The 22,774-nt window shown below is 37.8% G+C and overlaps 1 protein-coding gene across 1 annotated transcript in view; it reads left to right on the top strand.

Moving 5' to 3' along the window:
- The window catches only part of LOC145402826 (uncharacterized), a 44,399-nt gene extending 22,084 nt beyond the window's left edge, over positions 1-22,315 (top strand). Inside the window, exons 10-11 of the mRNA XM_080274735.1 lie at positions 4,643-4,936; positions 13,834-22,315. Coding sequence (XP_080130861.1) covers positions 4,643-4,936; positions 13,834-14,573 — 1,034 coding nt within the window. The 3' untranslated portion in view covers positions 14,574-22,315. The remainder of the gene's footprint in view (positions 1-4,642; positions 4,937-13,833) is intronic.
- Positions 22,316-22,774: the final 459 nt, after the last annotated feature.

The raw sequence follows: 22,774 nt of genomic DNA, 5'->3' as shown, positions 1-22,774 counted from the left end.
ATCACTGATGCTGGAGAGGGATGCCTTCATGTGGTAGCACCAATATAATCAGGCAGCTATGTTGCCCAGTCATATACGGTAAATGTCCTGCAGCTTTCTCCGTATCTCCTGAATGGAGGATAGGTGCACTGCAGGAGATGGGCAGCTTCAGCCTGCAGTCCATTTGGTTCACATCCAGAAGAACCTGGGGCCACAACAGCAACAACAACAACTTCGTCATTGTTGGCCTCATGGGTGGGTGCTTTCAGGGCGGTTGAGTGGAAGTGGTGTTGTGTTGAGAGGCGGTGGCGTCCCCTCACCCTCACACCACCACCACCATCGTGTCAACTACTCATGATCCGAGCCGGTGGATCTACTCTGGTACTGGACAGTGGGGGCAGGTTCACCCACACCTGCTTTACCCATATCTCTCTCTCTCTGTCTTTCTATCTGTTTATCCATCTATCTCTCTGTAACAGTATTAAGCTACAATTTCATATATATATAGTGTTGCAAACTTATATTCATTTTTTTTTCTTTCTGTAAATTCCTTGTCATGTCATTGTATAAGTTGTAAATACAAGTATTGCTTTTGAAATGCTGTACATTAATGCTGTATAATAAAACACATATAAATTATAAAGTTCCTTGAATGGGCATTAGATATCACTTAGTATTTATACCATATCATGATTTCATTGCCTATTTTACATATAAAGTACAGTAATATGTATGCAATTTTTAGTTACTTCTGATTTTTCTTCAGAGTCTTGAATCTCAAAATATGAATTTTTGAAGTATGAATTTTGTACATAGATGTATATAAAAGAGAGAGATAAGGAATGCAAGGGTGTGGGCTGAACCTGAATGTTCCACTGTGGTCATTCATTGGCTGACACACACACAGACTCACTCAGGTTGTACTTGGTCCATTGTTATTATGATGCCTCTGCTGCCCTCATATTAACACTCAGGCTCCTATGACACTCCCAGCTTAATAAAACCTTCAGGCATTATCTGGAATAGAATATTAAAGCTGGCTGGTCATGTCTTCATGTCTTGTTGCCGAGGTAAAAAATATTAATAAATGGTTATGTTGAGATACTGTCTGGTTGACAAGTGAGTGTAAACAAGAGTGCACTACAGCTGTTTGAAACTGCTGTGAACAGCAAAAAATGTTAGAACCAATTATATTGTCCATCCATCCATCCATCATCCAATCCTACGTTGCCCAAGAGGAGCGTAGGAGTCCTGGGCAAAGCAGATTGGTCCTGACATTTAAGATGAGAGTGACCAGCCTCACTCATCCCTGAGTGGCATTACATGAGCCACGAACTGACCTAAGTATTCATTGATGTACAGTTGTGCTGTGACTGAGCTGGAAGTGTGGAGTTCAGCAGAGGATGGTTTATAACCTGGGTTTTACTGTACTGTAACCATCAAATGTTTACTGAAACTTCCCTGCTGGCTGTGACAATAGATGATGTTACATGAAATCTGTTTATGTGATAGTAATATGAAGCATGCAAAAAAAATTATATAAGAAAGAAGCATACTCTCTGATAGTGTTACATGTAATATTTTTTTGCTAACAGTGTAAAGTACACACCAATGGTGTAAGAGATAAAAGGATGCTCTCTGATGTTGAGGGAGGTATGAAAAGGAAGGATACTCTGACATTTGGGGAGATATTAGAAATATAGAGGGCAGGACACAGTGTTGGCAAGGGATTGTCGGTGAACTTTGCTGGTTATAGTATGCTGTGTTGGCTTTGGTAGCTCAAGTTGCTGGCTTCTCTGCGTTGCTTCAGTTCCTCATCTCGTCAACAAACCGGCTTTCACCACAGCCAGTGACGTCATAATCCCGGTGCCCTTAGATATACGTTGCTCATTGCCATATTTCAGTCTTATGCCCATATTCTTGTTATCAGGAGGGTTTATAACATGTCTTCCTTGCTACTTAATTTGTGCATATGGCACAGTAACCCCTTGATTCTGAGACGTATTTTTTTCTACCATTAGGAGACTTTGTTCAGATTAATGGATACATCTGGGTCTGTAAGGGTTAATGAAGGCTATTATCTAACTCCTCCAGTAAAAAAATGTCCGTGTTAAGGTGAATAAAATTACCAAGAAATATCAAGTACAAAAAGTAAGTAAAATCACATAGAAATAACAATAATAAGAAAAAAAATGGAATAGTGAGTGAATGGAAGCATGGCCCATTGAATTGGGCAGACATAGGCTGTCTGGACATTGCTACTCCACATCCTGCCCTAAGGTGGGAAAGGAGGTCTGGATGATGATGAAGAAAAAAAAGGTCATTTGATTGAAGTGGTCATTATTCTCACATATAGCATTTATTCTGCCAGTGTTAGTAATGCAGAGACATATGTGACACACGAGATAGTAGTGAGGTGTAGTATGCAGAATTAATCACCAAGGAAGACATGATAGAAATCCTCCTTAATCAGCAGGAATACAAACCACAGACTTGCCGTTTGTCATAGCTAACAAGTCACAAAAATAATGGCTTCTCGTGAATAATTTGCCCTGCCTAAGCTATGTTGGAAGTCTCACCATTGTAGCTGTGGTAGACTTGTATTGGTTGTGTTTATTAAATGTGGGCTCATTACATCCTATAGCTTTGTGATTGTTTTTTTTTGTGGTTTATGAAGTTATGATTAGATGCTGGAGAGGAATGCCTTCATGTGGTGACACTGATATAGCCTGCCTGGTCATACAAATGTCCCGGAACTCCCTCCTTATCTCCGAAAATGAGGATGGTAAACTGCAGGAAAAGGGTAACTTCAGCTTGTAGTCCCCCTGTTTCACATTCAAATTAGCCTGGGGCCCATAACAACAACAACAATAACAATACTGTATACATTTATGATTATTGTGATGAATTTTCTTGTTCAGCATCAGATATTTTTGATTTGTTGAAAAAACTGATTTTGGTGTAGCCCTCCCTTTTCTGTGGCCTTGTTTTGGTCCGACAATAATTCTGCTGCAGGTTACAATTTGAAATGAGTATTTTACATCCTTCCATCATCTAAATCTGTACTTCCTAATTGGGAGTTCTGAGTTCCTGCCCTGAAAAATGTTAACTTTTTTTTTTTTTTTTTTTGACAGACGGGTGTGAAAATTCATGTCTGTCCACCTTTTCATGGTTGTACTGTAGCAGTAGTAGTTGCAGCCCCAGGTTCATATGAAGTGTGAACCCAGTGGACTGCAGAATGAAGTTGCCCTTCTGTAGCCCACCATCCTCCTTTGGAGGAAGGGGAAGTGACAAGGATGTTTTTATAACCAGGCACCTCCACTACCTGGTCATATTGGTGCCACTGTATGAAGACATCACTCACGAGCACTTATTAACCTGGGAATTGGTTAATGTCAGTAATGATTGCAAGGAAATAAGTTAATTTAACTGAAATGATAGTGGATATGATATAACCTCCCAAAGGAATGCACAATTAGAGGGAAAATGCATGCTTAGGGCCTCGTAGGGGACAGTATGATTGATGGAGAACACTGTACAGATATATTCTTCCATGATTTAGACATAATTTCAAGTGATTTGTGTTTTGTAATAGGGATGTGATAATAGAAGCTAAGGTACCTAAAATTCACACCGATCCTGATAGACTCATAATTTCCTTGATTTATTGGTGTATTGTACAGTACTTTTAGCTTTTTGAGCCTGAGGACATCATTTTAAAATTTTATTCTTAACATCTCAGGATAATTTTACTCAGCTTAGGTTAGATTCTCAAATGGATGGGTTAAATATAGCCTTTATAAGCTCCTTCAGTACAAGAGGCCTTGGCCAAGTTGTATAAAATTACAGTATCTGGTGGCAGCAAGAATAGGGCAAGAAATCACGTGGATTTGAGGGATTAAATACTGTAGCTGTTTTATGATGTAGATTTAGGGCTAAAAGTGTCTGGAAAAGACATATGTATCCACTAATGCATGAACCTGATGGGAGTGATGCCATTTCACCATAGATCTTTTACACTAACTTGCCCAAGATTTTCATCCTTTTACACATTAATTCATACAGGTCGGTGGCAGAAAAGGACAATGCTACAGCTCTGCATCCTTTATTTGCTTGGTATAGAGGAATGTTTGGATAAATAGCATTATATTACAGTGTCTTTTTTATTTGACAGATTTTGAAACAGTCTATGTTAATTAATATAACAACCATATAAGCAGTGCAGGTGTTTTTTATTGTTTAGTTCATTCACTCCAGCTTCTTTGTTGTATAAAATTTGAACAATATTGGATGATGCACCCACACTCATTTTTTGTTAGTTTTAATGTGTTTTCTACGGTCAAACACAACTATAGTTGTTTGTCAGCTCACACTGCTTTTAACCCATATATGTTCTCCAAGGCAAATTTTTGTAGTGATGAGTAATAACATTGCTGTGTATTTTCCTGCAGTTGTTATCTGATAGATTTGATTACACCATGATGATCCTACTTTACTGCTTTCCTATTCTCCTTTCTGGATCCCTCCCATCTCAGTTTTATTTTAGAGGAAAATAGTTATGATGATGGTAATGATAATGATAGTGATGATGGCAATGAAGATGTCAGTGATGGTGATGACGATGATGATAACAATGTTTACCTTTATTTACTCTGCCCCCCAGGTGTGCCACGGCCTAAGGAGCGGCCGAGGGATTTACGCCTCCAAGTCACCCCATCCATTGTGTCCCAAACCCTGCCCTCCCCCAGTGCTGAACCCCTCAAAACCCATGTTCCCTCATCCCCTTCTGCCCCCACACCCCCAGCCGACCCCAGGGCATCTCCGGAAAAGCGCATGACCCCAGAGAAGAGGAAGAGTCGGGGAAGTAGTGTGGAGGAGAATGAGGAGAAGAGGAGGAGCTGTGAGGTGGAGCCACATCAATGGACACCCCCTCGGCAGCCCATCACCATAGGCACAGGTGAGTGGCTGGGAGGAGAAGCAGTATGTGTGGAACACTGTACATTTAAGACAAATCCAGGGTTAGGTTATTTGTATTAGGGCTACAGAGAATGTATTTTAACCCCTTCACTATGAGGGTGCCTTTGTATACAGTGCTGTATTTATACAGTACAGGTCAGCCATACTATGCAGTCAAGTTACGTTCATGCAAAACCAGTCAGATAACAGTTGATTATATATTGAACATAGGGGTTGTAGCAATCATATAGGTGAAATTGGTGGTCATATATAAAAAAAAATGGTTCTTTGTAGGGGATCATAGTGATTGTATGAGACAATATGGTGATTATATATAAAAAAAAAATATGCTAAAATGAGATCATTTAAACGAACCATTGCATAATGGTCAGTTGTAAAATGATGGTGACCCATACAGAGCCTTTCTATTGCTACCTGTAAACTGATTTGCCAGTTCTCCCAGTTTAGAGTAACAGTTGTATGGAGAAAGATGTGGTATCATGCAAATTATCCCAGACTCTCAATAAGGACTGGCTTTATTGCCAGATGATTTTGTTCAGCTTAAATAAGACCCTGTAGTGAAGGGGCTGAACATGCAGCTTGTATTTAGGACTCACTAACTATATACTGTACATACTTAATTTTCCACCTCATCGCAGCACAAGGATATAAGTTATGGCCTGTGAGAAGTAAGACTCAGGTTTTCCTGTTTGCGAGAGTAGGCAGATGTTGATTGATTGGTTGATTACAGTGAAATCGATCATGGCAGTGTAACAATAGAGGCTGATGGAGTTGGATTAACCTGGGGAATTATTAACCCTGTGAGAAGTGCATGATAAGTGTTGATAATTACTGATATCAACAAGCATTTCTATATGTCTTTGCTGTCGCTTGTTTTTTTTTCCTCTGATAATAGTTTATGTTATGCATGAAAGAAAAGTCGTGTGTGATTATGAAAAGTGCTGACATGACCCCTAAATGGCTAAAAATTGTTGATATGATAAGCTTCACTGATCAAAGGGTCAGGATTTGTTCAGTTCTATCTTATCAGACTCATTACCACATTGATGATTAAATATAAGGATGAAATAGATATTCCAAAAATTTGATGCAGTATACAGGTAGGATAATTGGAAGAAATTAGTGATACATCATCCACTCACTTGATGTAGTGCTGCCTACTTCATCCTTAGCCTTTAACATTCTTTTTCTGTGCCTGCCCTCACCTCTTCCTATTTCTCCCATCTTTCCTGTCACTTCTTATTGCTTCTCTTTCCTTTACAGGTGGCTTTACATTGACAAGCCAAATGGTTTCCTGTAAGCCAAGAAACCATTTACAATGCTGGGTGGTAACCATATAACCAAATCATACTTGCTCCCTACATGCCAGCAAGTGTGTTGATGGAGGGTTAGTGCCCCTCCCCGTAAAACAAATAACTCAAAGTCAAATGGCCACCCCTTACGGGATTATGGCATCTGGCAATAGATAGATAGATAGATTGAACCCCTTGAATATGGTCATGTATTTTTTAGTACAGTATTGTATATTCTTGCAGCTTCCAAATAATTACTATGGTATATACTGTATTCAGTATAGGAGGGGCTATTCAAAGTCAGGAGGTTAGATATAAGTTTCATTGACCCCTCCATTACTCTGCTGTTTTTATTCTAACTTGGTCCAAAATTGCCATCTGTTCTTCTTGAATGCTGTGTTGTAGCCACTGAGTAATGTGAAATAAGGTCCAACGGACAGAAATCTCCACCAGGTTAAAATGAATGAACTGTACCATGGAGGACTCTCCGTAGTGAAGCAAATGTCTCATCAGTAAAAGTAAAATATGAAAAATATATCATCAGGAAAAAAAAGGGGGGTTTAGATGACTGATACACAGATTATTTATTAAGAAAAAACGTTGTAGTTTTTGTTTAATTTTGAATATTCAGAATATGTCCCAAGATTTTGATAATAATCTAAACCTTGGAATAGTCAACCTGAAAATAGGAATGAAATTATGCAGCCTGTGAATTGGATGATGATGATGATGATGATGATGATGATGATTATGGTGATAATGTAATGATTTGTAAATATGAAGTAAGATTGTTAGATTAATATATAAAAAGTAGATGATTAAAATAGCACATTCTCCATAGGTATACTTAACCTTTTCACTGTGATGACAGTTTCTATTTATTATTTATTTATTTATTTTGTTATTTCCATACAATTTTTAGTTTGGAAAATACCCTTACTCTGAAGGGAATAGAACCAGTCTCCATTGACCCCTTAAATCTGATGATATATTTTCAGTTGGAATTCCAGGGGCTTGAATGGTGAATGAATGAGAGTGTTGCTCATTCATTTGGGCAGACTTTAGCTAGTTTTTACTTCTGTCAATTTTTTTTTCCTACTCTAGTTTCTGTTATTATCAAGTTTATTTCTTGCTCTCTGGATCCTACCTCACTCCATCCTAGGATGGGAAAAGAGGTCTGAATGATGATGAGGAGATTCTTGCTACCTCCAAATGATAATTATTATTTAGCTTTAGGAAACCTCCTCTAGTGAAGGGGTTAATGAAGGCTATGTTTGACCTCTGGTATGTGAAAAGCTTTCCAAAACTGAGTATAATGGTTTAGAGGCGGCAAGTTTAAAATGAAAAAGACATCATGAGATTGAAGGGGTTATGGTTCTCCACCGTTAAAGATCTCCCTAGAGCTATGTGTATAACTCTTTGGGTGGTAATAAGAATAATATGATGAATATGTCATCCTAGTGAAAGGGATACTTAGAAGAGGACACAGTTAATTATATGGCACAGGCAGCTAATACATTGATTGAATCCAGGTTAAGCAAACACCAGTCACTGATTAACATAAGTGTTAACATGATGTATACAGGTACAGTATTAACAATGGTGGACAGGTTGGTTAGATGAAAGAAAAAACTATAAGCTAATCCAGGACAGAGTAAACAAATGAATTATAATGTTTAATAAATATGAATTAATTCAAAATAAAAACAGCAAAACTGGTAAAATTCTGTAAGTTGGATGTTATAGTGGGAATACAGTACTGTACACCAAAAAAGGCACAAGAAGTATATAAGCATTACATTTTCTTAATCTGACTGATAGAAAAAGAATGCCATCAATATTTTCATAAAATACCTTTGGAGTAAAAGCCTTTGTTAACCCCCTGATTAATAGAAGCACCACTTAATTTGAATGAAATAATTGGCAGTAACTAAAATAAAGGTAGCATAATGTTCCTAGCTTAAAGAGTAGAGAAACAACATTTTGCTGTCAAGAGGTGTATGAGAGAGTTGAGTATGTGGTACTGAATAGATGTTGTTAATTCTCCATACCAGTTGGCTAAATGTTGATACATAGCAACAAGTTCATTCGGGAGGTGGATTGGCTCAGTATCAACCGGCTTACTCCATCAGTGTCTTTGTGCCACGTTCATGTGACCGTAACTTCCCACATACCTCGTGTACACTCATGGATCAAATATTCTGGTTGCCCCATAATCCTACTCCAGTGTGCCCCATAATCTTATTCATGGTTGGATGGAAGTCATGTCCACAGATTCTCGCTGAATAAAGAACTGTTGTCTGGTGTTGAGATAGTAGATCAAAGTGTCACTAAACAACACAGGGAACAGTTTGTGGTGGGGGTTACTCCAGAAGTTTGTCTGGCCACCCAAAATTTCTTGGGGACTACTGCTAGACCCCCTGAAGAGTTCTTCTTTGGCCATCTGATAATTAGACTTGGCCACTCCATTTTGTATGCCCTAGCTACACTTCTGTAGTTACTATTGCAATCTAGAAAAACTCCGGACCATCAGCAACAGGTCATGGTTCAGTGTAATCCTGGCTTCAACAGTATTCTAGCCCGCAGCAAGATTAGAAAATAGCAGGAACTGTGGCACATGAGCTGACATGATCAGTTTCCACATCATTTGTACAGCATGTCCTGGATTTGCTAAATAAAGAGCACAGTCTTCCTAACCCCTGCTAAGTCTCTTCCCTCTCACCGAGACTAGGCCTTAAGGAGCGGGTGAAGAGGGATCAGCCCCGAACCTTGAGGTAGGCTGCAAGTCTAGGCTCAACAAACTGACTTCCTTCTGCTCGCTCAAACCAAGGTAGATTCAGTTTTGGATCTGTTAACTTCCACAACAAACATTTATCCCTCTGATTTCTCTGATTGCATTGTTGTTAACTAAATTTTAGTTTTTGATCCGCTGAATCTGGCGGTCATTATTTTCATTCATTCTTGCTAACTTCAGATGATTCCATTCACCTCAGGAGAGACTTTCCGAACTTGAGGAATTAGATCTAGCATTCATTTACCTCTTCAGTATGAGAAGCCTTTCCTGAAATGTAAAAAAATCATTCGTAAATCCTGTAGCAAGAATTAACTGAAAATAATATCACTGACTTTGGGAGTCTAATACCCTTTGAATTGAACTGTATTTTGTGCTTACCCATGATTTTTTGTTTGTATGACTTTTTCTTCTCCAAATTTTTGACAATCAGGATAAACAGGTACATACAGTACAATCAAAGCACAAATACCTCATGTACACACACAGCTTCATACAGTATTCAGTATGGTACTCTGAGAAATTCCCATTTGTGTGATTGTAAATGTTCTCATCAGCTTGCGCTGTTGATCTTATAAGTCAGTTTAAACAGTTGCAGTGTGTATGATGTTCACCGTATTCAGCACCATAGTATTGCATTCAAGAAATGAGCTGGGATAAATAATGCAGAATACAGTATTATTTGCTTTCCTAAGTTAACACAGCAAATGACTCTACCTTGGATGAGCAAGAACGAAACACTCTGTAAAGTTGGATTTGGCCTTCATTATTCTGGGTCCTCGGTTTCTTACAGACTTTTGTATTTTTTAGAAGAACCATGTCTCTTTCTCTGCACTTCACACACCTTAACACTCTCTTATCATGCACCTTTCAATGCACTTATACTGTCTCTTGTATTCTCACATAAAATCTCACCTTCCGTCACCTCACTCAGTTATTACATGTTTATACATCACAATAAAGCATTTTTTATATTCTAAAGCAGCCATCTCCTCGTTAACCATGACAGTGTAACATTGTAGCCTACAGTTAACATCAAAAGCTCTTTCACATCTCTTGCTCCTCTTTCTACGAACTTTGAAAATCACTGTGGTGAATCTGCAGTAGCTGACACTCATAACACTGGTTTGTGACCAGATAAAGTCATTCCTATAGGCAGATTCATCAGACTGATTTTGAGACCCAGTGGAGAGAAAAGGAGAGACAAAAGGACTTAGGATATCAGCTGTACAGTGTTTATCACATTGTCAAACCAGAGTTACCTCCTTAACCCCTACTTATACTAGCAAACCATTTCAACAACCGGTGATGGGGTTAAAAGTATGAATACTCCTTCCTCTGTAACAGTAGGTTCTTATGTCATAATTAAAGTTTTGAATTTTTTTTATAAATGAATACAGTATAATAAAGATGGCAGATTTCTTAAGAATATAAAATCAGAGAGTCAGCTTACTGTTCACAGCAGTAGTTCATTTGATTTCAGATAAAGAAAGCATAAAAATTGTACCTTAACTATACATAAACTTAAATTTCTGATAAATAATAAATATTGTACTCTACCATACATAAACACTACTCACTTCAGCTGATGCACCACACACCTTACTTTCTAAACACACATGGGACTTCTCTCTTGGCTACCAATAACCATCTAAAACTGTAGATTGACCAACTAAGAACTAATCTCTCACCCGCATCAGATCAGAAGTGAGTTGCAACCATAATTCAGAATATACATACAGTATATAAGTTTCATAATACCCTGGTAAATTCAGTAAAATCCAAGAAGTTATTTAATTCAGTATGTATTTGATGCTAAGGGATTTTTTTTTTTTTTTTATGTGATTTTGATGTACTGTGTGATTAAAGTTCTGGAATCACTTAAATTTCCATGATCTTGTAAAGTTCTGTAGTGTATATGTTTATAATACAATGTCACTTTTTAAAACACTGTATTGATTATTTGTAACCAGTTTTAAGTTTACAGTAATATGTAGTCCTAAAGTTAAAGTTGAGGCAACAGTACAGTAGATATACTTTTTTTTATTTTTTTTATTTTTTTTAAAGTCCAGTACCTGTTGCATGTTTATTTATTAATGGGAATGTGACTGACATCAGTGCCATAACAATTATAGAATTAGCCCCTTAAATCCAGTGACGTCTTCATTTATTTTATTCTGCCACCTTCAGCCAGTTTTATTCAGCTTAGAAGAGATGATCTGAACTGAAGGGGTCAAATGTATCCTTCATTAAGCCCTTCACTGCTACAGAGCTCCTCTCAACTCAGTAGTACCTGCAGCGCCAGGTTTATCTGGAACACGAACCTAGTGGACTGTGGGCTGAAACTACTTTTATCCTGCAGTTCACTATCCTCCTTTTGAGGGATAGGGAAGCAGTTGAGGGACAGTTATAACTAGGCAGGTGAGCATCCTGCTTATATTAGTGCCACCACATGAAGACATCCCTCTCCAGCACCCGTAAACTCAGTGAAATTATCAAACAACAGTAAGAATAAAATAAAAAAGACTATTGAAATCATGGGGTTAATTGTACTTAGGCTTTGGCAGATACAGAAATATAGGTGGTTCCTTGCTTATGAATGGTCGACTTACGATTTTTTGACCTAACAAACGTAGAAACCATACTTCAGAGTTCAGTAAATAACATGAAATATTCAAAACTTTATTATAAAATAGGCATTGTGTTAATGATTTTGCCCAGCTATAGGCTAAAGTAAGTGTTCTAAGCACATTTAAGGTAGGCCTGACAAGGCTATGGTGTTTATGGTAGTTGGTTAGGTGTATTAAATGCATTATTGACTTTTCAAATTACAAGCAGTTTCTTGGAACATAACATGTTCATAAGTAGGGGACCATCTGTAAAGCTATAGAATAGTGTTCATTTTGAACTGATTATTGAAACTTAGATACTGTAATTGCAAATATAAGAATAAATTATTGTACTGTACTGTATGGAATATGTATGGTGATTTTTCATTTGTTAAGTAAAACTGGGCATAGTTCACTTAAGATCAGATGCGAGTGTGGGGCTTGTGAGTCACAGCACTGCAGCGCACGCCAGGGATTGTTGTTGTTGTGGTCACGCCGTACGGTAATGGTAGCGGGTCTTATCGAATTAACCCTTAAACTTCCTTCACACTCCCGTCTTGGCAAGTTCATTATCTCTCCATCTTGAATACTGAGCTGCAAAATAGATTACCATTTGATGCAAGTCATTTAGAAATGCTGTGGAAAGGATTTACAGCCATAGCATTGTTTTTTTCTGTCACTAAACCACATGAAATAAATTGCAAAAGGATGAAAATCTGAGCCAAGTTACAATAAAATTAGTATAAGCTGACCAACTCTCAAACCTCAGGAAGCTCTTCCATTGAGTAAATTCATCTAGCATTAACTAGAGCCAGGTGATTTATATCTAGGATGGCCCTTATATAACACTCCACTTCCACTCCGCTGGGTTATTTTTCGTGTGTTGTGGGGAAAACTCACTTAAACCAGTATGTACCCTGCATCATTTATTCATTTCCTACTCCCGCTGCCACACCCATGCCCACACCAGCTGACTGAGCCATCCCCATAACACAGAAGGGACTGCCCAGTGAGTTTCTAGTGGAATGCTATTCACAGGCCACTTTGTATGTTACCCTCTGAGGTTTCAGGGCTACAGTAACCCTTCAGTACGGTGATGTCATTTTACTTTTCTTCCTCTGGCTATAAAGTAGACAAATTGGTGTGGTTTACGGGAGGTCTCAAGTAGTGAAGGGATAAAAGAAGCCATTATCAAATCCCACCACACCAGGTGAAAAGATCTCTCCTGTGCTGAATAAAATTGTCTGGAGATAGCAAGAATTAAATTTTAAAAGTCGCTTCCTAGATATGAAGGGTTATGACTACAAAATATTCCAATTTTTACAAAGCAGGTTGAGCATAATCAACATAGGAGAAACTGCACAGCCTTATTAAGATTGCGAATTCATATTGTTTTGGGGGGAACTCAGACCTCTTATGAAGTTTAAGGGTTAACACAAGGAGTAGAGTATTGTATTGCATTTTCTTGGTATTTGCAGTATTTTTTTTATTGGTGAGGTGGATTTGGTATCTTGGTATGCACTCAAAGTTTCTTAAACCATTTACTTTATAAACATTGCATTAGTAATATCAGTTTTTAATTTGAGTATGAGTTTATGATGGCTAAAATTTTGCATTACAGTTTTGATGCTGGCACAGTACGTGTATTATTTATGTAAAAAATTGCCTTTGTGTATGAAGTTCTTCCACATGTTATTACTTCATTTTATTTGCTGATAATATACTGACTATACTCAAAGTACAGAAATATTGTTTTTATTATTATTATTATTATTATTATTATTATTATTACTACTGCAGTCATTACACTAGTATTCACACATAGTACAATTTTCTCTTAATTAAAACCAGTATCATACAGGGTGTCTAAGGAAATGTGTAAGAAGCTACCAGAGATTATTCCTGGGCTAATTTTGAGAAATAAAAGCTATATCAATGTAGGTCTCATTTTCAGCCATTACCTAGTGACAGTTAATGATGACTTTCTGTGTGAAAATGACCCTCATAATTCACCCATAAGGTCATTAGTAATTGTGGCTTCATAATGGTTGAGAATTGGACCTATATTGATATAGCATTTAGTACTGAAAATTAAGTCGAGAATAACCTAATGAATTTTTTATGCATTTCCTGGAACTTGCTGTATAATCTAATATTGTGTGATGACGTGCCTGTGTGTCTGTAGGAGTGCGGAGGGCCCAGGAGCTGCTACGAGATGTGGAGCAGCTGCTGGACTCAGAGATGGGGGAATTACGCAGACGAACGGCTGCAATGTCCTCTCGTATACGACTTCTGGGCAGGAGTGATGCATCATCCGACAGTGGGATCAGCAGCATAGGCAGCCCCTGTAGCACTACCAGCAGTAGCAGCAGCAATAGTAGCGGAGGTGGAGGCGGCAGCAGCAGCAGCAGCAGCAGCAGTAGTAGTAAGAGTCCCAGTGCCCCCACTACACACATCATCGTTACAACCTTAGAAGAAGATGATAAGACAGCAGTAAAGGCTGGGAGAAAAGCAGGGGCTAATTCCTCACGCCGATGCCCTGAGGCCGGCCAAGGGTGTAGCCGAGCACGTAGTGAGCCACCGTTCCCAGGTGAGGAGGGTCTGTATCGTGCCAGGTCTTGCCCTGGCCTGCCTAGACCCTCGGCCACATCTGAGGGCACGGAGACAATGGCTGCCTTGGTGCCAGAACTGCAGCTGGTTCGGCTGAGGGGGACAAGGCCACAGCCATCCCGAGATAAATCTCTGAATCGATACTCATGTGGGGCACTGGACTCGCACAAGCCGGCACCGACCTCTGCCTTCGAGTCGTGTCCTGATTTTGGCAACCTGCGACACTGTGTCCGTGAGGGAGACTCCATTCACTCCTCCTCATCCTCGCTCTCATCCACGCACTCCTCCTTCACTCGGCTCCTACAGGTGTCATGATAACTTCAGGACATGCCAGCATCTGCACTGGAAGAACTGATGATTGGTGATGTGATTATCTGTACAATATGTGTAATCATATTTGTAATCATAATTTATATGTATATGGGTGGAAGAACACAAGTGGCATATTTAATGAACCCTTTTAGCCCACCGCACCCCAGAGTGACAGAATACGCGAATCTGTACATATTCACCACCCAGAATGTGATGGAAAACTTTTTGTTCCTAACTCAGTACTGACTCCATTATGTGCCACACTCTTCCCATTGTTCTATACTGTATGAAGTCTGTATAGATAAGAATTGGTGTCTCTTTGCTCTTGGCACACCTTTGTAGATTTGTTTCTTTTTTTTATGTGTGTAATATTACTACGGCTAAGGCCCCAAATGCTAGTCTCACTGGGAACTGTGGAGCCAAATGAAGTGTACTTGTATCATGCCAGGATTTAAAAGTAAACTGAACTTCCAGTTATGGTAATACCAGTGGTGTATATGGAACTTGTTTTGTAGTACAATATTCAGGTGATATGTTAAACTAGAACTCTGAGAATTCTGGTGTTGTTCTGATGCAATTTTCCGATGTAAACTGTGATTTGTAAAAGATGCACTTATTATCTCTTCTGAATGTCAGTTTTATTAAATCAGGTCTGTTTTCAGTTGTGTAGTTAATGAATTAGTTTTAGTTACAACAACTAACATACATACTGTATCTGAAAGATGGTGATAAAACAGTGAATATATTATATGATACAAGTACACCTTTGTTAGCTCTAATGTTGTGGTTTGCAAATATCCTCACTTAGGGTTGTATTAAAACTGATTGTGTGAAGGTGTGGCCAAGCTCTCAGTTTTTTAGGATAGGTTCTGACGCATGTGATGATGGCAGCATATGTCACCCTTCTGTATCATTGCTCAGTACATTGTATTTTGGGATGCAGACTGATCATATCTTTACTACTGTTATTCTAACTTGGCCTAAAATTGCCTTCACTCTATCTTGAATACATATTTGTGACAATAAATTAAAACTAAAACATGATGCCAGTCATGAAGAAGTGCTGTGAAAAGGATGTGGAGCCATAGTATTATCTTATTTTCCCACTGGGCTACATGAAATAAGCTGGAGTAGAGGAAGCATCTGGGCCAAGTTAAGGTGAAAGGACAGTAACATTTATAAGTGTTGCAAAAATGATCATCAAATATCAAGGATCTACACCCTCACACACTCAGTGTTAATAATTCAGCCATTATTACTTAACCTACTACCAGTTACATGGAAGGGGCCGTCTGCCGCATCTGTACATACCTAGAATATATTTGATCCATTTCTTAAATTATTAAACCTCCATTGGAATGACTGTATAGAGACTCAGGCAGCAAAGCATTATGTATTAACCCCTTCACCCAGATCACATTTTCCCCTTTACATTCGTGCTACCTCCAGACAGTTTTTGTCGAGCTTTAGAGAGACTCTTTCAATATGGAGTGGATAGATATATCCTTCATTAACCCCTTCACTACTGCTACAGACCCTTCCTAAACTGAATAAAATCGTTTGGTGATAGCATGAATAAAATAGAAAAATATTTTTGTCAGTGGATTTAATGGGTCATCCTCTTCACTTGTAGGATGTCATTTGTGTCTAACTCTTGCTTCTGCTAGATAATTTTTATTCATCTTTGGGGAGATATCAAGTAGTGAATGGGTTAAGGAAGGCTATATATAACCCCTTCAGCTCAAAAAAGCTTCTCCCAGTCTGAATAAAACTGTCTGTGAGTAGGAAGAATGAAGTGGAAAATATGTGACTAGATTGAAGGGTTTAAAATGCTGGTGTATATAGGAGTAGGTACCTTAGGATACTAATTTAATACACATAACATGGTAATAAGTAATGACGAATGTGCATGACAGCAAAAACTGACATGAAACTATTTTACATATAAAATAAATAGGTTCCAAAGAATCAGAAATGTGTTACTTCTTTAGATGGGGAAAAAAAAATAATGATGATAATGAAAGTGTTACATCCTTGGATGAGAAAAAAAGGTCAGGATGATGATAATGATGATGATGATGGCACATTCAGATTTGTTTAGCCTCCCACAAAATATAATTAAAGCTTAACAAAATGTCTAATTAAAATATATTTGAACTTGAATACTGTGAATTAGTCTGTAGTACATAAATGGTCAGTGTTTGTATGCAGAGAAATAAAAATGAAAGAAAAGTTTTGCATACTTGATCAGTAAGACTCATTCATCATTCGTGTGTGATTTAATTTTCTTCAGTGTGATGTATGGTACCTCATTTCTGTTTCAGTTTGCATTTTCCTAAATATGATCACCTTGGGATATATGGGCTGTTTTTTTTACCTCAGAATAATTGTTTCTACTTTCTCTTTTTACATTCATCTGTTGGAAAGGGAAGTACTGTATACAATTTTTCTTCTTCTCTTTTTAATGGGCTATGCAGTAATTAATTTATTTTTAGTACTTTATTGACATCATGTTTCTTTAAAAAGTAGAACTACTTTATTAACTACAGCTTATATTCCTTGGGTGTATAAAAATTAGGAATGTGTGTGAGAACCAAAGACAACAGTAAGTTACTATCATGATCAAAAGTTGACTGGCACTTCCCTGCTGGATGTGGCGATGGGGGATGCTGTATGAAATTATTATGTGATAGCAGTATGAAGTACCAAGCAAAAGAGTATGAGAAATGAAGGATAATCTAAATGATATTACATAAAATATTATCAGCATGTGAATGTAAAAAGCACAGCAAAAGTTTATGTGAAGGAAGGATGCTTACTTATGTTAAGGGAGAACTGAGAAATATGAAAGTCAGGACCCATTGCTGGCAGAAGCCTGTCGGCAAACTTTTGCTCATGAAAGTACACACATTATCCCCATGGCACAATTAATGTACTTAAAGCAATGTGGATAAGGCCAGGACAGTAGCAAGGTAGGGTTGTAGATATGGAGGTACACTGAGGAATATTTACATATATTCTGGAAGGAGGAAGACAGCTTAAATTAATGCTTATTGGAGGGATTAGCCATCCTACTTATCGCCCTACTCTCTTGCTTAACTTCTTCACTAAAGAAGTCTCCCACAAGGTAATTTATATAATGTAATGGCAACCAAAATTAGAAAAAAGATGTCGTCATACTGAATGGATTAGTGGAGTAGTTGCATTTTACCTCCAAAGGATTAAGTTAGGCATTGACAGTCTTTCCACTGTTAGTTTGTAGTAGCAAAAATTTGGGTACAGGAAATAGTCAGTTGCACTCCATAAGCATTATTACTGTACAACCCTGCCTCACCCCAACCTTGGGTGGGAAAAGTGGTCAGGCTGATGATGATGATGATGATGATAATGATGATGATGATGATGCTTATTATTATTATTATTGTTATTATTATTATTATTATTATTATTATTATTATTGTTGTTGTTATTACTCATCAGACAGAAATTACACACTGTCAGTTTCTGGTGTGAAGAGTGAGCATAAGCCGTGAAAATGGACATACATGTTGTTACCATAGTATAGTTGTAAGGCGCATTACTATTTTATCTTCCTTACCAGTTATCAGTTAGTGGGTAAAGGCTTTTAGAGGTTATGGGTGGTATTCTGAGTATTTTGGAGACTTTATAACACAACTTTCTTTGCTATTAGTTCTGCATATTGTGCCTCAGTCCCTCTTGTAAGTCACTGATGCAAACTATATCAATATTAAAGTGATACAGAGTAATTAATGTGCGAGAGAATGCTAAGGTATGAAATGCAGGAAAAATCAACAAATCACTTAGTATACGGTGCTGCAAAGCCTCCAATGCCATTCAGAATACAGCCGTGTGACAGGCAAATTTTTTGACGCCTGGTGGTCTAGTGAGTAAGATGCTCTAACCAGATGTGGCCCATAAAGGTTTAAATCTGAGGGACGGTTGGGGTTTTTGCTCACATGTTGCCACTCAGGGGTGAATGACAATACTCGCCTTAAATGTCTAGACTGAAAAGCCTAGCCCAGGGCCCCTATATTCCTGATGGGGTAGTGGAAAATTGGGTAATGATGATGATGATGATGATGAAATTTTCTAACTTTCCTTACTGGTCATTAATTATGGGGGATAAGGCCTTTCAAAATTATAACAGATAAATTTTGATGTCGTTTGGCTGAGTGAGTGTACATATTATTTAAGTTGGTGAGATACCTATTTGTGTAACATTTTGAGTAATCTGGCTGTGAGCTTTATTATTTTATAGAATCACTGAACTTTACATATTTGGCTGAGTTCACAGTTTACTGTTAGGGAGAAATTTTTTTTATTTCAACCTTCTCACTGTAATGATATATAAATTGTGTTCTTGCTATCTCCAGGTGATTTTATTTAACTCTGAAGAGAAACTGGAGATGTTGTGACCACAGGCTTATTAGAAACTGTACCTGGTGAACTGCAGGCTGAAGTTGCCCTTCTCTGCGAGCCACTATCCCCCGTTGAGAAGATAGGGAGGGGGTAGGAAATTTGTGTAACCAGCCTGAATGATTACAGGTATATATATGTCACTGCAAGAAGGCACCCATCTCCAGCACCAAAGAAGTTATACCCCTTTTACTCTGACTTGGCCCAAAATTGCCATATGAATACTGAGTTGTAACATGACACTGACACTAGAATATTATGCCAGTCATGGAAAGGATGAAGTGCCACAATGTTGTATTCTGCCATATATAAAATAAGCTGCAAAAGGACAAAAATTGGGCCAAGTTAAGGATGAAGTACTATAGTGAATGCTGTACCTAAACCTTCCAATTCAAAAAGTCTATATTGAATAAAATTGTCCAGAGATAGCATGAATATAAAGCCATCAAAATGAGGGGTTAATATTTCACCTCTTCTTGTTTCAATTTTCCTTTTTTTTTTTTTTTTTTTTTTTTTTCTGTAACTTCACTGAGGCTACGATTCAAAGATACATGGAAATTTTTGGCATTAAAAAGTAATACATGAGGCTTTTACTAGATTTAAGGATAGTGGTGCAGAATTGACCTATTAACACTCATTGTCAGGCATCTCGAGGGGTTGGAAGCTAAATCTTTAACACTACCTGCCTAAGGATAGCCTTTTTTTTCTCCCTCTCTCTGTCACTATATGATTTAATTGAACTTTGCTTTCTCTTATTTTTGGGATCCTACCTCACCCCATCCTTAGGTAGGAAAAAATGGTAATGATGATGCTGATGATGATAGCAGTAAGGAGGAGGAGGAGGAGGAGGAAAAGCTCTTGTATTGAAGGTCCAGTGATTGAAATTCTGTTGATCAAAATCAGATCGCATGGTGGTAATGGGAATCAAATAAGCATGACATCTTCAAGTTGAAAGGTTTAAAATTGAACCCTGTCCTTGGTTTTGTGGTCAGCTGAGAATATCTAAGTCTGTATCAGTCTTGCTGTGGCATAGACAACTGACCTACTAGGAAACATTAAAATCAGATTGTAACTGTCTGAAACTAACTGTATCAGTGTATACAGTGATCTAATTTATACTGTATTAAAATATTTTCTGAAGTGTATTTGTTGATCCATAATGTGCAGGTAATAAGACTATTTATTTCTCTTTAAATAAGATTTTAAATATTCTTTGTTTCAGAATATATTTGAGTAAACCAGTAAGTATGGAAATGGAGTATTCACACACACACACACACACACACACACACACACACACACACACAAAGCGAATGATGATTTTGTGGCCCCAGGCTTGTCTTAACATGAACCCAGTGAACTGCAGGCTGAAGTTCCCCTTAATGTACAGTTCATCCTCCTCCTTTTGGGGGATATAAGGAGTTGAGGCACACTTGTATAACTGGACAGTGAACCTGCCTATTGATATCAGTGTCACCTTGTAAAGATGTCCCTCACCCACACCCAGGATGATGATGATGATGATGATGATGGTGGTGGTGATGTATGTGGTAAAATAGTATAACTGTATAGAGAAGTTTTTGGGAATCATGGTAATGTAAATCCACATCAGTACCTAAAAATCAAAGTCAAAACTCGTTACTCTTTGTGTCCTAGAGTAAATTATTGCCAGGTCTAACCTCTTTTGTGCAACTGTTTAGTACAATAGTGTTCAAACAGTCCTGCCACCACCATGCACAGGGAAATTCTACATCCACAGTAGCTTATTACCTTCCATCTGAGGATATACTTTTACATTTCATTCATGTTATCTCTGGATTGTTTTATTCTACTCTGGATACACTTCTAGTACTGAATGGGGTTAATGAAAGCTCAATCTAATTCCTCCAGTTGGAAGTGTCTATCCTAAGTTGCATGATATTGCCTGTAGATGACAGGAATGGAATAAAAAATACATAATCAGACTGGAGTTAATGTTTCTGTATGCTGTATTCCTGTTGTGTGGAAATCAAGGCCAAAACGTAGTGCCTGTTGGTGGGAATTAGCCCTTGTGCATCACTCAACTTAAATATTTTCTTAAATGCATACCAAGATTTTGTTGTAATGTCTGTTGATTTTTATAAACGATCCCATTTAGGAAACATCATTTGCTGTCACTGAATAAATATCACTCTGCTCTGTCATAACAATTTACAGCTACAATCTGTATTTTCCAGTAAATATATCAGTCTTGTATCCCTTGAAAACTGCAGTACATTTGATTCAGTGGCTGAACTAATAGTCAGGTGGGGAAGGAACATGCCTTGTATTGAGTTGTGCACTATTGTACCTGCCAAAGAAAATTGCAGAGCTTTATTGTCACAGAGGATCAGTGCTCCTGTTTTCCATTCACAGACATACAAGCATTAATTGCCCATAGAAGGGAACCGAGTAGAGAAATGGCTCGAGACTGCAACATTGAAGATCTGGCATCAAATGAAAATACCTACGCAAGGTAACAAAGCTCTCAGTATGATGTTATGTGATGTGGTATATTCATAAATTAGTTTTATTGTACACATGAACATTGTTAGGTTTGAAACCTGAATTCAGCTTTACTTAAACAGTAAAAAATAACCATTCAAATAACAGACATAATTACTAGGACATCTGCATGACTAAAATTTCCCACTTAAAGTTATCTTTCAATTCAATGTGAGCATTCATTTTCCATACCTTGATGCAGGAATAGTAAAAATATTTCAGAGTGTTGAAGAATTTATAAACTCTCTCTCTCTCTCTCTCTCTCTCTCTCTTTATTTCTCATTGTCTGCTTTTCTCCCCCTCCCCTTCTGGCATTATCACATTGCTACTGGTTCACTGTACTGTCATTTTATCATCACCAGCATAGACATCACTCCTGAAAATTTACCTGCTTCTAATATCATCAGTAGTTGTATTTACCTTCATTAACCCTTTCACTATGATGACATAATATTTAATTTATTTTTGCTACCATTAGACAATTTTATTTAGCTTTTGAGATATTTTTTGAAACTGAGGAGTTAGATGCAGCCTTCAATAACTCTTTCAGTTTGATTGGCGCTTCCTAAGTTGAATAAAATAGTTGTAGGTAGCAAGAATAAACAAAAAAATATATGTCACTGGAATGAAGAGGTTGAAGGTCTAGTTAGGTACGTAGGATAGTGGGTATGTTGAGTATTTGACTATGTAGGGCTCATCTCTTGAACTGCACTGTTATGGTTAACACATTCATTAATAAACTTGTGACTGGTTACAGATACTGGTAAATAAAATGTTACATGACACCTGTGTTTTTGTTGTGCGATATTATAAACTACCTTACATGAGTGACAAAAGAAATGTTTTTTTGTAACCCAGGAAACCATCTAAAATAATGAGTGGTGACCATAAACAGTACTGTGGTGGGTTAGGGTGCCCCAACCCAATGTAGTCCATAAGGATTTAAATTCAAAGGATGGATGAGGTTTATTGATCTTGGTTGTACTTGTGGCTGGATGTTTCTGGCCTAAGAATGATGACAGTGTGGCTAGTTACCAAGCTTGTAACCACATTTCACTCTCATGGTACTACCTTCCAAGGTTGATGGGATCTGTTGTCTGGAAATATGAATGGTAATGTAGAGGATGCTACATCAGGCACTGGTTGGCCAACTTTTGAATCCAACCTCAATCCTTGGGTGTACTTAGTGGCATAGCCAGGGCGATGGCAAAAGTGGCCCATCAGGCCACCCCTAAAATAAACTT

This window comes from Coenobita brevimanus, chromosome 59 (genome assembly GCF_032717465.1).
Source record: "Coenobita brevimanus isolate Jiangsu-jjx chromosome 59, ASM3271746v2, whole genome shotgun sequence".
Classification (NCBI taxonomy): Eukaryota; Metazoa; Arthropoda; class Malacostraca; order Decapoda; family Coenobitidae; genus Coenobita; species Coenobita brevimanus.
The sequence above is the reverse complement of the archived record's forward strand: the minus strand, read 5'-3'. Positions and strand labels throughout refer to the sequence as shown.